General features: G+C 39.5%; 1 protein-coding gene across 2 annotated transcripts in view; it reads right to left on the bottom strand.

Annotated features, from left to right (window-relative positions):
- Positions 1 to 15,120, bottom strand: part of LOC110949900 (sodium-coupled neutral amino acid transporter 3-like) — a 49,876-nt gene that overhangs the window by 16,575 nt on the left and 18,181 nt on the right. The window contains exons 2-8 of one of the 2 annotated variants that reach the window (XM_022192216.2): positions 12,793 to 13,038; positions 8,085 to 8,117; positions 7,768 to 7,861; positions 7,554 to 7,669; positions 1,745 to 1,818; positions 1,456 to 1,548; positions 1,166 to 1,247 (exon numbers count right to left, since the gene is read on the bottom strand). In XM_022192216.2, coding sequence (XP_022047908.1) covers positions 1,166 to 1,247; positions 1,456 to 1,548; positions 1,745 to 1,818; positions 7,554 to 7,669; positions 7,768 to 7,861; positions 8,085 to 8,117; positions 12,793 to 12,929 — 629 coding nt within the window. In that variant the 5' untranslated portion in view covers positions 12,930 to 13,038. The remainder of the gene's footprint in view (positions 1 to 1,165; positions 1,248 to 1,455; positions 1,549 to 1,744; positions 1,819 to 7,553; positions 7,670 to 7,767; positions 7,862 to 8,084; positions 8,118 to 12,792; positions 13,039 to 15,120) is intronic. The other variant, XM_022192217.2, reaches the window with a different exon arrangement.

Genomic DNA, 15,120 nt, shown 5'->3' with positions numbered 1-15,120 from the left:
CAGTACCAAAGGAAAATCATCATCAGCAAAGTGATAACAAGAAAAGCACTTGGCACAGTACCCCGCCAAGACCGCTCAGTTGTTGTGTGATTTCTGACTGATAAGTCCTGATAAGTCCTGATAAGTCCTGATAAGTCCTGATAAGTCTGCAGCAGTGGCTTTGTAGTAGGATGGCAATCATGTGATCGTCAGCAGGCAGCTGATGTAGTGTTCACTTGTTGTCATAGTTACTGTGACGTTGTGACGCTATCTCGCAATGATACAGAAATCTTCAACAAATCCGTGGATCCACACTATAAGCTGCATCACTGCCAAAATCTAATCACTTGGTTCTTGTGTCATTTCTGACTTTACCTGAAATTTTCATCCAAATCTGTTAGTCCATTTTTGAATAATGTTGTGCACTGCTGGAAGGACAGATTAATTGACAAATTTATGCTCATCGTCGCATAACTCTGTCACGTTCCTTGGTGGGGTAACAATTTCAATTTTACATAAAAAGGCACCAATTCAGAGAATATGTCATTTCATGGCATTTAACACAGTAAGGTGAAGACCTTACAAATTTTAAACAGAGAAACCAACAATCAAAAGAATTCAGAACACTGTTTTAATAGTTGTGGTTTCATTTTACTCAAGCATAAAAGATATTTGTGTTTATCAAATGGTCCAAAATCATAGAAAACACATAGTTAACTGTCATGTATAGTCACACCTCAAAGACCCATTCTGAACCAGAAAAAAAAACTGCATATAGAGTGCGAGAAAGACTTTTATATACTTATTATATCTTTTATATTATTTCACATCTTTTTTATATTTATTTATTCATACCCATACCCATATTATAATCTCTCAATTTCATGCAAGACCTGTTCTTCTAATTTCATAAAACAATCCAGTAGCCTTTTGGTTTGGACACAAAACAGACCTGTGATTGATTATGACGCTTAGTCGCACAATATATAGAGTTCTAACATGTTCAAGTGAAGAACACAAATAGGCTTTTTTCCCCATTATTTCCAGAACAATTAGTGTCCTATTAGACTATTTCAAGAGTAAATTTCATGCAAGACAGGATGAAGCTGAGTCAAACATCCACTTTTAACTCACTCATGTTGCCACAGTGTGAATAAACACTATTTGTGTCATGTTGTCCACTCACCCTGCAGGCTTGTCCACCTTCAGAAACGCCTGGATGACCAAAGGGAACTCATACTTGACTATGTAAAGGTAACTGGACATGGCTGTGGGAGGAAGATATATATGAATGTGTTAGTGCTGACATGTATTGTATATGAAGGCTCCCACAGACATAAAGATGCACAGAGCACATACTAATCCCAAGCAACAAATCCTACACTACTGCGAGCTTTACCCCAGAAACGTCAGAAGACATTTTTAAAAATGTGAGCTTGTGTAAGCGTGAGGACAGATGGCAGTGGGTGACCTCACCTCCAATGTTCTGCAGCGTGATGGCAATACCTGCAGCCATCTTCCCCGGGGTGCCGAAGGCCCTGTAGCCGAGCTGCTCATACGCACGAATACCTGAGACCCAAACACGAGTGCACAAAAGAACATTATCCACATGTTAAACCCACACTAGGACTTAAGCTGACTGCATCTAATTAAGTTTAACAAAGACAGAGTGACGTGCAGCTGGTCAGAGAGTGCAAACATGGTCATCATCTGATACTGAAGGGTGACATTTATGGATCAGAAGATTGTCTAGCTACATACGTACCTACAATACCAGAACATTTTAGCAGCAAATGGATGGAATATGATGAAAGCCCGGCTACCACTGTGAGGAGTAACCTGAAACAAATATGCAACAACTTCTATCAGTGACAGAAAACACATTTTTTCCACTAATATCATGAAGAATGCTTTCATTTTTTGGTGGTTTTCCATTACATTGTTACACTGTATGTTACCCTGCAGGCTGTTTATGCAGCTGCAGCATCGACATACATTTTCTGGATGCTGGAATATAATCCGGAGCCCCTGTGGCTCCACTTTACACCAGATTGTTACTGCAGCTGATGCAGAGAGGCTGCCCTGTCAGCCCCTCTGCCCTCCTTAAACCACACACACACCAGATGGGCTGTTTAAAAAAACACACACAATGCAATACTGAGGCTGACAGAATGAGGAAAATCTTTTGTAAACACTAATCATCTTTCTCTTTGTTTCTTGGCAGTGGAATAACCCACTTCAGTCCCAGCAAGTCATTCCCTCCATTTTCAGTTATTTCCTCAAGAGGAACTTGTAATCCTTTTCTCTCCACTGACTCATACGCACCATTTTTACATGTAATGTCACTTCATGCATTATGCTGCAGAGATGAGCTTCTATCTGTTCTATCTCATAATAATGAGATTCTACAGTTTGGTTGCTGGAATAATTCTTAATCTGCTCCAAAATCCCATTCCACTGTTGCTCTCACTAAAATCATTATATGTAATATTCTATTTTTTCAAACATATATAACCATAGTGGTCTGAGTTTAGAAACCTATGTGGACAAACATCCTGAAAATGCATTATGAGATGTTCTAGTTTGGCCAAAATCTCCTTTAGACACTCATCATAATTACAAAAATGCAGCATATGCATATTTGTGCAATCTTCAGAGATAGATGCATGTGTATCTGTGGATGTAGGGCTTTTCTATGAACCGTTCCACTGTTTTAATTGGTTCTATTTCTGCATTCTTCAGAAAATTGTGTAAGAAACATCACAATTTTAAGAATTCTCTTAGAATTCCCTCCTGGGACAAAGCGTTGTCAAGAGGATGGTTCATGAATGGGCCCCTGATTTACTGACTTCCCTGACCCAGTCCACCTCATTCCAACTAGTTACTGTTTTCTCTTTTGTTGCTACTGTTGGCAACATTAACTTTCTCTCTGACACACACTCTCTCCATTCCTCTCTCCTTTTGCAAAGGCCAGGCAGCTCGTCTTTCACCTCGACTTCAACTCTTGGCCAGCGAACAAGTTTTTTTTTTTTTGGTTTGTTTGGTTTCTTTTTCTTTTTTAGAACCATGTGGAAGAATGCTGGGCTGACTTGCGGGCGAGGATTTAGTCAGTCAAGTGGCAGTGGGAGGACAGATCTGCTGACAGTCAGACAGACTGACACACTTGGGTCACTGTAACTCTAATGCTCGCAGCTTTCCAGCCCGCTGCATTCCTACCCAGAGCCAGGGCCTCTGACCTGCTCAAGCCTCCGCATCCCGCCAACAAAAGTGATATGAAACATTGGGCCACAAAGAAAGCAGAGACAAAGGGCATTCTTAAACATGTATTTCATAAAAATAAATTATCGACATTCAGTGAATTTAATTAGCATGAGTCAAAAACTGCCCTTTTCTCACTTTTGTCCTCACAATGGACCGAACACTGCAAGTTTTGCAACTTCAAATAGGATTGGGAATGACATGTACTCATTTAAACTATAAACCCGCCTATTGTTCAATTAATCCCTAACAATAATCTAGAATACATAGCTCAGGTGGTAGAGCGGGTTGGCCAGTAATCACACAGCATGTGCCAAAGTGTTCTTAGCACTTTCCACTGCAACCATTGAAGTGTGAGTAGCACGCAGCACAAATGCAGCGCAAATGTAGACCCAAACTATGCTAGCTAGAAGCAAAAGTAATTCCATGTAGAAGTGGATAATGGTTCCCCATTTGAGGAAAAGTGCGGTGTTATGTCTGTCCTGAAACTGCAGCGACACTGTAATTTCCTGCAAAGGATTATGAAAGGACCTATCTATCCTATCTATAAATAAGAGACTTGATCCTACTTCAAGGTTTATTGTAAAGACGACTGCTGAGGGCACCCATGTAGCTCAGCTGCTTGAGTGGGTGACCCATAAACAGGGGCTATCGTCCCCGATGCAGCGGCTTGGGTTTCCTTCCAGCTCGTGGCCCTTTGCTGCAGGTCTACCCTCCATTCTTCTCCCTGCTTTGCCGTCTGTCTCTCTACACTAAAAACAAAGCCAAGAGAAAGCCAAAAAAACATCTAAAAGATAAAAAGACATCTGCTGCAGGTGACCCATATTTACAGTTGACATTTAGACCAGAGCGCCAACAGTAAAACCACCTGCCTATTATTATGTACGTTCTGAGTGTTGCCAAAACAGTTCTGGCTTGTTGGGTCATGGAAACGGGACCTCTGCTGGAGTGCTTTGGTGTCTGACACCAGGATGTTGGCAGTGGATCATTTAGGTCGTGTGGGTGGCGGGTGGATAGATCAGATTGACGCATCACACAGATGCTAAATCGGATTGAGATCTGGGGAGTTTGGAGACCGGGTCAATACCAGAGCCCACACGAATGGCAGGACCCAACATTTCCCAGCAGAACGTTACACAGCGTTGAGATGATCAATGTGATTTGCTTCACCTGTCTGGTTTTACAGTTGTGCCTGATCATTGTGTTTTGCCTTCGTTTTCTCCTGTTGTATGCAGCAAACATTCGATTCTGTTTTGTTCTTCATTAAGAGCGCAACACTGGCGAAAAGATAAAATGTGTATTTTAAGGCGTTCACCAGCCTGCACTTCAATGTGGAACACGGTGAAATTGCCAGTATCCCTTTGCCAAATATGTGACTGGCCATGCCTCAGTCTCCCAGCTGCTACTCTATTGTTTGATGCAACATCACGCAGATATGCTCACAAAGACACGGCCTTTCATTTAACACAGGATGGATAAATGCACGCTATCGGCTATGTACTATCAATTTGCCCACACTTATGTGGACGCATCAGATTGAGATGTAGCTTAACCGGCTACAGAGTTAATTTCCGCTCCTGTCTGGCCAAGTGTCAAAGACACTGTGGTTTGGTGACTCTGTTCTGGGTTCAGTCAGTCCACACTGCAGCCAGCCTAAAAAAACACAGTCACACAAGTCAGATCAAAATAAGGAGCTTTCTCTACCACGAGGCAAAATCCCGCAGACATGACTGCCTTGGAGAAGAATGTCCTCAAATAACATTTTGGGACGGTGGTACCTGAACACCACGTATTCCAATTTTTCCCAGTTCGATTTGAATCTTGAATGGTGACATAAAGCAATTTTCTGTTGCAGACTTGAAATGATGAATTATCTTATCAACCAACAGGAGAGAACATCTAGTCTTAAGCTATAAATCCACTTGAAACAAGCCAGGAGTGACACCAATATCCCAAACATTCTCTTGACTTGAAATGTGCGCTGGAATTGTGCTTCGTGACGGTCAGTTAAATAAGATGTCCCTGTCTGAATTTCTAAGCAGTGCAGCACTGGGGGGGTTTACATCAGTTCCTTCTGATGTTTCACATGTAAAACGCTGCTTCAGCACCGTCCACCTCACAGTCATCACACAGATGTGTCAAAACAGCACCGAGAAGACAAAGAGATGAGTGAAAGTGTTGATGCTATCAGTGCTATCGAGCGACGTTTGCCTCCAGAGACACAAGCCTGATTATTTCTGAGAATGGTGCAACAAAATGGAAATCTCATGAGCGAAGAGGGATGCACGAATATAGCAAAAACACTAATTATGATTATATTGAGATCAGAATTGTTTTTGGATTTTAGAGGCAAATATTTTTATCGAACTTTCATATTTAAACAAACAGCTTTCACTTCCACGTTGAGCTGCTAATCTACAAGTCTTGGCATCAATATCACATTTCAAGTGAGATTTTTCATCACTTGATTTCAATGCATCTCCTAGTGGCAAAATATAAATTAAACTCTACACAAAACCCCTGACTGGCTCTAGTGTCCCCATTCAGTTAATTCAGACAGGTGTGAGATCAAAAAGTATTTTAAAAAGAGTGAAAGAAGGCATTCTAATGTCAGAGTAGTTAACCAAGTTGAAACCAAGTGATTTTATGTTTTTTATGTTTTCTATGGTCAGAGCATTGTAAATGTCAGCATTGCAACCACATTTATGTAAATGTGGGATGTCAAAACCATTGTGATAAATATTACACTATTTGTGTAGCCTTACATCGTACAAAACAAATGTTGTTGTTTTTTTTGCTGTCTTCAACTGTAATTTAAAAAAACTAAACAATTTACTGTTTTTTTGCAGATTGTCCATGTTTTGTTAAAATGCAGATAATAACTAGTAAAGTCACAGAAAAAAGTATTAATCTACATGTTAACTGTATAAAAACAGACTAAAATTGTAACTACTGTCCACTGTCAAGCCATTATGAACTTTACAAAGGATAATTTGCTCTTTTACAACATTTGACTGAAAAATGTCACACTTTTTACTGTATTCAAAGAGGCAACATTATTTATTTTAATATACTATTTTATTTGCTACAATGCAAAAGAAAAATAAAGTATGTCACAGATAAAAAAAGGCAAATCATTTTTCTTTTCCTTATTTTGTTAAATTGCAGATATTACGTAATTAAATCACAGAAAAAGGTTCCTCGTAAAAAAAAACATGCAAAAAATGTAAATATTGTCCACATCAAATGTCTATATTTTCACAAATAGTAATTTGTTGTTTTACAATGCATGACCGTGAAACTACTAATTCTATTTATAGATAATTGCCATTATTTTTACCATTTTAATCATTTTTAAACATTACAGTATTACACCATTTTTCAGTGTATTTTTTGTCTGCTGATTTTCAGTTTCCACTGAATTTTACAGTGTATATAGTGACATGTGCATCTTTAAACCTAAATGAGATTGTAAAGCTTTGGCAGCTCATCAGTACAATTTCATATCACAGTTCTGGTTTTAATTCTGCAGTTTTTAAAAAAGAAAAAAGCACCAGAGTAGCGTCATGTCTTTGTAGGATCCAGCCATGTTAAATGTAGACTAAAAATGTCCTTAATGGTTGCAGATTCAGACGGGATTAGACAGAGGTTAACTAAACTGTGAATGACGATGCCAGCATAAAAGCAATAAAATTCCAACAAAAGGTTCTTCAAATTAAACAGTTTGCAAAGAAGGGTTTCTTTGTGTGGCTGGCACGAATACCACGAATAACCCACAACCACAGCGAATAAACTGGTTCTAGCAAAGCATGAGAGCTCTCCGTTGCTGAAAAGGTCAGAAGACCTCGAGCGCATGTAAATAGGAGAGAAAAAAGCAGCTGCAGTCGACTGTGACGTCACGAACCTGACAGACGACGCTGCTGGGGAGACTTTTAAATGTTAAGTCGCTCATATTTACAGCAACCACTTAGTGAAGGTAGAGAACCAGCTGAATAAAACCGACGTGCTTCTTGTCTGCATCTGTGATCACAATAGCAGTTGTTGATAGCACAAGTAAATGACTTCCAGTTCTCTATTAAATGGAGTCATTACTTATCAAACAAATTCGCCTGGAGTCATCAGTTTCTGTGTCGCCAACAAGCTCTGCTTCTGGGTTATTATGAGACAATTACTATGCAATTAGGTGCTATTTATGTGTGACGCAGATCTCCACTGGTAAGACCTTAGAGGGAGGAAAATGAATCAGGCATCTGGGAGCCGCATTTCAGCCTCCAGCCTCAGAGATTTATCACATCAGATGCATGTGAGTAACTTACAAAAACAGGACGACCCCTGTGTTGGCCATGGCGTAGGCAAGTCCCAGGATTCCACTGCCCATGATTGCATTGCCCAGATTGAAGACAGACATCCCGAATGAGGTTTTTCCTTCAAACTACAACCGAAGAAAGGCAGAGGAGAGGAAAATGAATGTCAAATCTGCTGCAAGCACTTGAACATCTTGCTTGTAATCATGAAACACGTTGAACGTACGTCTGTAAAGCGTGTCGTCTTCTTGTCCTCTGCGCCTGATAAGAACTCCTGGCTCTCTGGGAGGTTGGCCTCTGCATTTTCAGTTCTGTGAGGACTAATAATCAGAAACACTGTCACGAGAGCATGAAGTGGGCAGACAAATGTCATAAACAGTCAAGATTCACCTCACTCAAAAGACATTTCATCTTCACAGAGCAGGCTCTTGTAAGTTATCATCTTTTTCTGTCTCTCTATGCTAATTTCCAAACCAGACCAGTGAAACAGGCACATGTTCAACATGAAACACATTCTCTGTTCATTATTGTTGCCATACATACCTAGCATTCGGGGCACTATTGGCTACAGTTTCCCTACAAGCAGCGCAGAAAGAGGTCATCCGTCAGCCAACGAGAGCACAAAGTGGAAAAACAACACCCACAGTCATAATGTAATAAGAGCAATAACAGTACAGTGAAGGGACCATCTACACACGTGGACAAAATTGTTGGTACCCCTCAGTTAAAGAAGGAAAAACCCACAATTCTCACTGAAATCACTTGAAACTCACAAAAGTAACAATAAATAAAAATTTATTGAAAATTAAATAATCAAAATCAGCCATCACTTTTGAATTGTTGATTAACATAATTATTTAAAAAAACAAACTAATGAAATAGGGCTGGACAAAAATGATGGTACCCATAACTTAATATTTTGTTGCACAACCTTTTGAGGCAATCACTGCAATTAAACGATTTCTGTATTTGTCAATGAGCGTTCTGCAGCTGTCAACAGGTATTTTGGCCCACTCCTCATGAGCAAACAGCTCCAGTTGTCTCAGGTTTGATGGGTGTCTTCTCCAAATGACATGTTTCAGCTCCTTCCACATATGTTCAATGGGATTCAGATCTGGGCTCATAGAAGGCCACTTTAGAATAGTCCAACGCTTTTCTCTCAGCCATTCTTGGGTGTTTTTGGCTGTGTGTTTTGGATCGTTGTCCTGTTGGAAGACCCATGACCTGCGACTGAGACCAAGCTTTCTGACACTAGGCAGCACATTTCTCTCCAGAATGCCTTGATAGTCTTCAGATTTCATCGTACCTTGCACACTTTCAAGACACCCTGTGCCAGATGCAGCAAAGCAGCCCCAAAACATTACTGAGCCTCCTCCATGTTTCACCGTAGGGACAGTGTTCTTTTCTTCGTATGCTTGGTTTTTGAGTCTATGAACATAGAGTTGATGTGCCTTACCAAAAAGCTCCAGTTTGGTCTCATCTGTCCAAAGGACATTCTCCCAGAAGCTTTGTGGCTTGTCAACACGCATTTTTGCAAATTCCAGTCTCGCTTTTTTATGAGTTTTTTTCAGCAGTGGTGTCCTCCTTGGTCGTCTCCCATGAAGTCCACTTTGGCTCAAACAACGACGAATGGTGCGATCTGACACTGATGTACCTTGGCCTTGGAGTTCACCTTTAATTTCTTTGGAGGTTGCTCTGGGCTCTTTGGATACAATTCCAACGATCCGTCTCTTCAGTTTGTCATCAATTTTCCTCTTGCGGCCACGTCCAGGGAGGTTGGCTACTGTCCCATGGGTCTTGAACTTCTGAATAATATGAGCCACTGTTGTCACAGGAACTTCAAGCTGTTTAGAGATGGTCTTATAGCCTTTACCTTTAAGATGTTTGTCTATAATTTTTTTTCGGATGTCCTGGGACAATTCTCTCCTTCGCTTTCTGTTGTCCATGTTCAGTGTGGTACACACCTTTTCACCAAACAGCAGGGTGACTACTTGTCTCCCTTTAAATAGGCAGACTGACTGATTATGAGTTTGGAAACACCTGTGATGTCAATTAAATGACACACCTGAGTTAATCATGTCACTCTGGTCAAATAGTTTTCAATCTTTTATAGAGGTACCATCATTTTTGTCCAGGCCTGTTTCATTAGTTTGTTTTTTTAAATAATTATGTTAATCAACAATTCAAAAGTGATGGCTGTTTTTGATTATTTAATTTTCAATAAATTTTTATTTATTGTTACTTTTGTGAGTTTCAAGTGATTTCAGTGAGAATTGTGGGTTTTTCCTTCTTTAACTGAGGGGTACCAACAATTTTGTCCACGTGTGTATAAATTATCATCTATAATCTGCAGAGAGAAGCTTTAATTCAACCATCTGTTACAAAGACAGGGGATACAACAAGCACAGCTCAACAACCAGTGACATGATAATTAGGCAGTAAGCTCCTTCCATTACCCAGCATAAGTTCTAATATGATAAGTGAGCAAGTAGGAGATAAATTTCTTGCTCAAAGGTGCTTCACCAGCCACTTGTTGGACATGTAGTCTTTGCTGTTACATAGGTTGAACCTGAAAACCTTTAGTTTGAGGCAATTGCTCTAAAAATGAGGCTACACTGCTGCTACAGGAAGCAGGACAATGTAATCAATCACACCATAACATACAACATTAGCTGCTATACAATATCTTTCCTAATGGTTTGATGATTTTTTAGTCTCTAAAACTGAAATTTATGAACTTCCTGTCAAACACAGTAGATTGCATCGTTACTTTGCAAGTAGAGATCATGGGTGTGTTCCAAAAAGTACCTTAAATTAAGTCCAAATAAAGCTTTCCTTTAAGTCCCTCTCTGGTTATTGATTAAATGCCTAAAAATTGTCTCTGTGTATCAGAGTTATATATTTAGAAGCTTTTTTCCCATGAAAATAATCCCTTCTTGCTTTAACCCTTCTGTCGTCTTTCGGGTCAAATTGACCTGCTTTAAAGTTTTAAAAATGTGGGGAAAAAAAATTCACAGTGAAAACTTCCACATTTAAAAAAAAAAATTAGGAAATTTTTAAACATGTTTTGGTAGAAAAAACTAATTAAAAAAATGTTTAAGAACATTCAGAAAAAAAATCAACCAAAATCCAGTGAATTTCACTGTCAAATTTGGGGATTTTTTATTTAAAAAATAAAACTTTTGAGGGAAACTTTTCAGAAATTTTTTTCCTGAAGATTTTTGCAAATTTTTATAAATTTAGGGAATTTTTTTCTGAATTTTTGGACTTTTTTCAGACAAGGCAACAACATGTTTTGGTAAGGACAACTCGAGGGTTAAAATGACTGAGATATAACTGCTTCCTGTTGTGTATGCAGCTCTATCTCTTTTACCCTGCTTAAACACTGCAAAACTATTATTACATTACACAATTGCAAGTAATTTTAGGGAAATTGCACCATAAACATAAGAACTGAGAAACTGATTCTGAAGAAATATTATAATACAGAAAGCCAAACCCTGCAAGCTGATGGGATTAGCGTCTAATGTACAGCCTGCCTGAATCTGTGTTTTAGAGACTCATCAGTACACTGCAGTTTCGATGATGGAAATGCTCAGCCATGGTGCTTATTTTCATCAGGATGTGTTTTCCAATACACAAAAAACATCATATTGGTATTGTTACATGTGAACAAGGTCTCTAAAATATACTTGGTTTCACAAAACACCCTGAAGTGTTTCCTTAAAATGTTCACTTGAGTGTTTAAGGTTTTATTCTCATCTTGGTGGTATATTTAAAGAATCCCTTAAAGTTAGTTTCACTACTGCAGAAAAGCCCTCAGCAACCAAAATGCATAAAAAAAAGCATAGTAAAGGTACCTCTCACTTGACCACAGAATGACCAAATATTTGACAGTAAATAAAGGAAATGAATGATTCCAGACTTCCTGAATACATTTTCGCCGCAATTTCCTCTCGCATGCATTGTTTTCTGTTTGCTGTCTGCAGATTCTCAGTCATCCGGGTCATTGTAATCCTAAAAGGAAACTAGACTTCTCCTTTTGGTTTTTAAAGACATTTCACTCTAATCCAAAATGCTTGAACTGAGCTGAACATTTTGAACTAAAGAAACTGTCGGATGAGACTTTAAATGTGACCAAAAAGAGAAGTTTCCTTCGTCTGTCTGCTGCTATTTGCAGATCAAATTCACTTTTTTAAGCTGCTTTGTTGAATTGTATTCTCTCAGAATAATGATCTTTTCCTCGACTGACCAGTTCTGTTTGCATGTCTTCTTATCAACATTTCAGAAGAAACATTTGAAGGGATTCTGCGCAGCATTTCAAAGTAAATCCTTTACCCGAGAAGAAATTAAGCTTTTGTTGTCATTCTTAAGGAGAAAATTTAAGGTGTTTTGTGCAGGTCTGTTAATGCTGATGGAGAGAACCTCTTGGCTGGTGAAGAAACAGGCACAAGGAAGCTACGCATGCATAAATACTGTGAAGTGATGCCTGAGAGAGTAAGACCACTTGTATGTGGCAGGGTAAGAGCTGAGCCAAGACACCCAGTGACTCAAACCACTTTGCCTAAAAAGCCATAAAGATCCAATTTGTGTTTAGAATGAATCCTGGTGGTTTCTTGGGGTGCAACTGTTTTCATTCTTATCAGTGAAGATTTTGAGAGCTACTGTTAAAAGCAGCGTACCTTGAAAATAATTGGGCTTTTTTTCGACAGCTGCTGTGCCTGACAGCTAGAAAAGAAGTAACTGATCATATCTGCACAAGAGAAGCCACAGAAAGAGCCTAGCATACCTTTAGTATAACGTTTTAAATGTCTGAGCAATTAGGTCTCGTTCCAGATCTCTATAAAGTTGGCCATTTTGCAGATTTTCTTCAGCGTGGCATCTGAAGGTGATTCCAAAGTTACAGTCAGTACCATAAGGAACCATCTATAAGCACAAGAAGAGCAAGGAATCCTACAACAGATGGCCTGACCCCCACAGAGCCCTGATCTCATGAAGTCAGTCATGATTATATGAAGACACAGAATCAGCTGAGACAGCACACAGAAGAGCTGAGGCATGTTCTTCAAGATGCGTGAATCTGCCAAGAACCTTAAAAAACTGTGCCAGTGTACCCAGGAGAAGAGATTTCACAAAAAACCATCACCTCAGCAGTCAACACTAATCATTTTTTTCCAGGGAAGTTTAGAAAGCCCTGTTGTAAAGCTGTAGATGTGAGATCATTACAAACTTTATAATTAGCAGTACTCACTTTCCCCCGTCCTCTGCAGGCGGTGTTTTGGCCGATGCTGTGATCTCCTCCCCAGGTTCGTGGCCTTTCCCGTTAGGAATAGCGTTCGCCTCGGCCGGGGTACTTTCCACAGTCTCGGCTGGTTTGTCTTCACTCATGTCTGCTCTGGTGGGTAATAATGTGTCTGCTGAAATGTGTAAATGTCTGAGGCTGTTAGAAAGTCTGCTGAGTGCTCCGAGAGTGACGCTTTTGTATTCCTTCTGGGATCTGTGGGAGAAAAAAAAATATATGGGCAATTAGAAGCAGAATTTTGCAGTGAAATATGACTGAGTTGTCCCTTCTTAAAGTCTTTCCCTGCAGGTAAAAGACAAGATTGTATGAAAACAATCACAGTCTGATCACACTATGAGGCATCTCATTTCATGACTCATTTAGTGGTGGGTCATTATCAAGTATTTTAAAATCAGAACTATAGAATTTGTCATGAAATGTCTCTTATTATTACAAAACGGCCAGTACAAATGGAGGTATGAAAGGAGAGGAATAAGGGCCCTGGACAGAATCTATCAGTTCAGACTGTGTGAATATGTCGCTCTTTTCAGATCAGTTATTTTTCCAGTGACTAGTCAAATATTTGTCAACTATTAAGTTAATAACCAACTATTTTGATAAGTAATCCATCAGAGTAATTTTCCTAATGAAGTTTAAATAATATTTTTTTCTGGTTTCTTGTCTCCTCTATGACAGCAAACTGAACATTTTTTGGGGGGGTTGTGGACAAAACAAGTAATCTGAAGACGCCATCTTGACTGTGGGAAAGATCAATCTGCATTTTTCACAATTTCATAGACCAAACCATTAACCCATAATTGAGAAAATAATTTACAAATTAATTGATAATGATGTTTATCATTAATTGTCATCTATCCTTTCAAGAAAATTAAGGACAATGTGAATGAAGAATGTCAAAATTACATATCATAGACTAAAATTCAGCTAAACTTTGGTGATTTGAACATTTTTAGACAAACAAAAGGATTAAGTGACCTTATATGAATTGAAAAAACTTATTCAAGTCATAAGTTAAATAAACCAATTTAAAAAGTCACTGGATTATATTAGACTGACAATTCATTTATTTATTTTTTGTAGATCATGAAAAGTTTATATTTTAAAGATGTTTGAAATTTGAGATAATTTTTAATTTTAAATACATGAAAATATCTAAGGGGCTGCACAGTGGAGTTGTGGTGAGCACTTTCGCTTTGCAGCAAGAAGATCCCTGGTTCAAATCCCGGCCTGAGCCAGGGCTCTTTCTGCATGGAGTTTGCATGTTCTCCCTGTGCATGTGTGGGTTTCCTCCCACAGTCCAAAAATATTGATGACTCTAAATTGCCCGTAGGTGTGAATGTGAGTGTGATTATTTGTCTGTATATGTAGCATCTGTCCAGGGTGTCCCCTGCCTTCACCCAAGTCAGCTGGGATAGGCTCCAGCACCCCCCGCGACCCTAATGAGGATAAAGCGGTGCATAGAGAATGGATGGATGGAAAATATCTAAGTCAAACCTTCACAATGCAGTGAAATGACAGCAGCACTGCTTTAATTCCTCATCCCTACAGATGATTCGCATCGTCCTTTAACATGATGGAACGCAAAATCCCTTCCTGTGAATGCTGACAGAAAAGATGATTGATGTTTTCTATTTTCTAATGCAGCTTTTATTAAACCCCCATAATGAAAATGTGAACGACTGACATCATCTTAACCGCTGGACTAGCCAACATTTTCTCCTGTAACCTACTGCAAAAACACCAATGAATAGATGTTTTGGTAAAGCCCATGAACAATTGACACATCAGCTGACAGATCCATGCTCAGAGGAAACACAGCTTTTAGTTTGCCATGACACACTGGGCTTTGCATCAGGCCTCCATTTCCTGGGTGTCCTGTTGTGTTGTCGTAGCTGACCAGCCGGCTCGTGGGGCCCAGAAAAGCCCCAGTGACATGTATCTGCTAGATGCTGTTGACTAAAGCCCCCTCTCTGGCTGGCCCTGAAAGATCTGCTTTTCTCTGCTGCGTATACAGCAGTGGAAGCTATAATGGTAACCGCGTTGGGGGGCATAAAGGAGGAACAAACAAATGGTTGAAGCCCCAGCATTGAGATACAAAAAGAAGAACCAGCCAGGACCAGCTACGAACCAGTTCTGGCCGTCTTTGTGCCTCCATTTTTCTGCTTGTCACTTTTCTCTTGGTTTCCTCTTTTATTGAGGAGGGTTCGACATAGCCACAATACTCAGGGTTTTCTGTACTACCATTCCTGGCAACCACTCAGCCATCCTTGTTCCCTC

The sequence above is a fragment of the Acanthochromis polyacanthus genome, chromosome 5 (genome assembly GCF_021347895.1).
Source record: "Acanthochromis polyacanthus isolate Apoly-LR-REF ecotype Palm Island chromosome 5, KAUST_Apoly_ChrSc, whole genome shotgun sequence".
In the NCBI taxonomy this organism is placed as follows: Eukaryota; Metazoa; Chordata; class Actinopteri; family Pomacentridae; genus Acanthochromis; species Acanthochromis polyacanthus.
The sequence above is the reverse complement of the archived record's forward strand: the minus strand, read 5'-3'. Positions and strand labels throughout refer to the sequence as shown.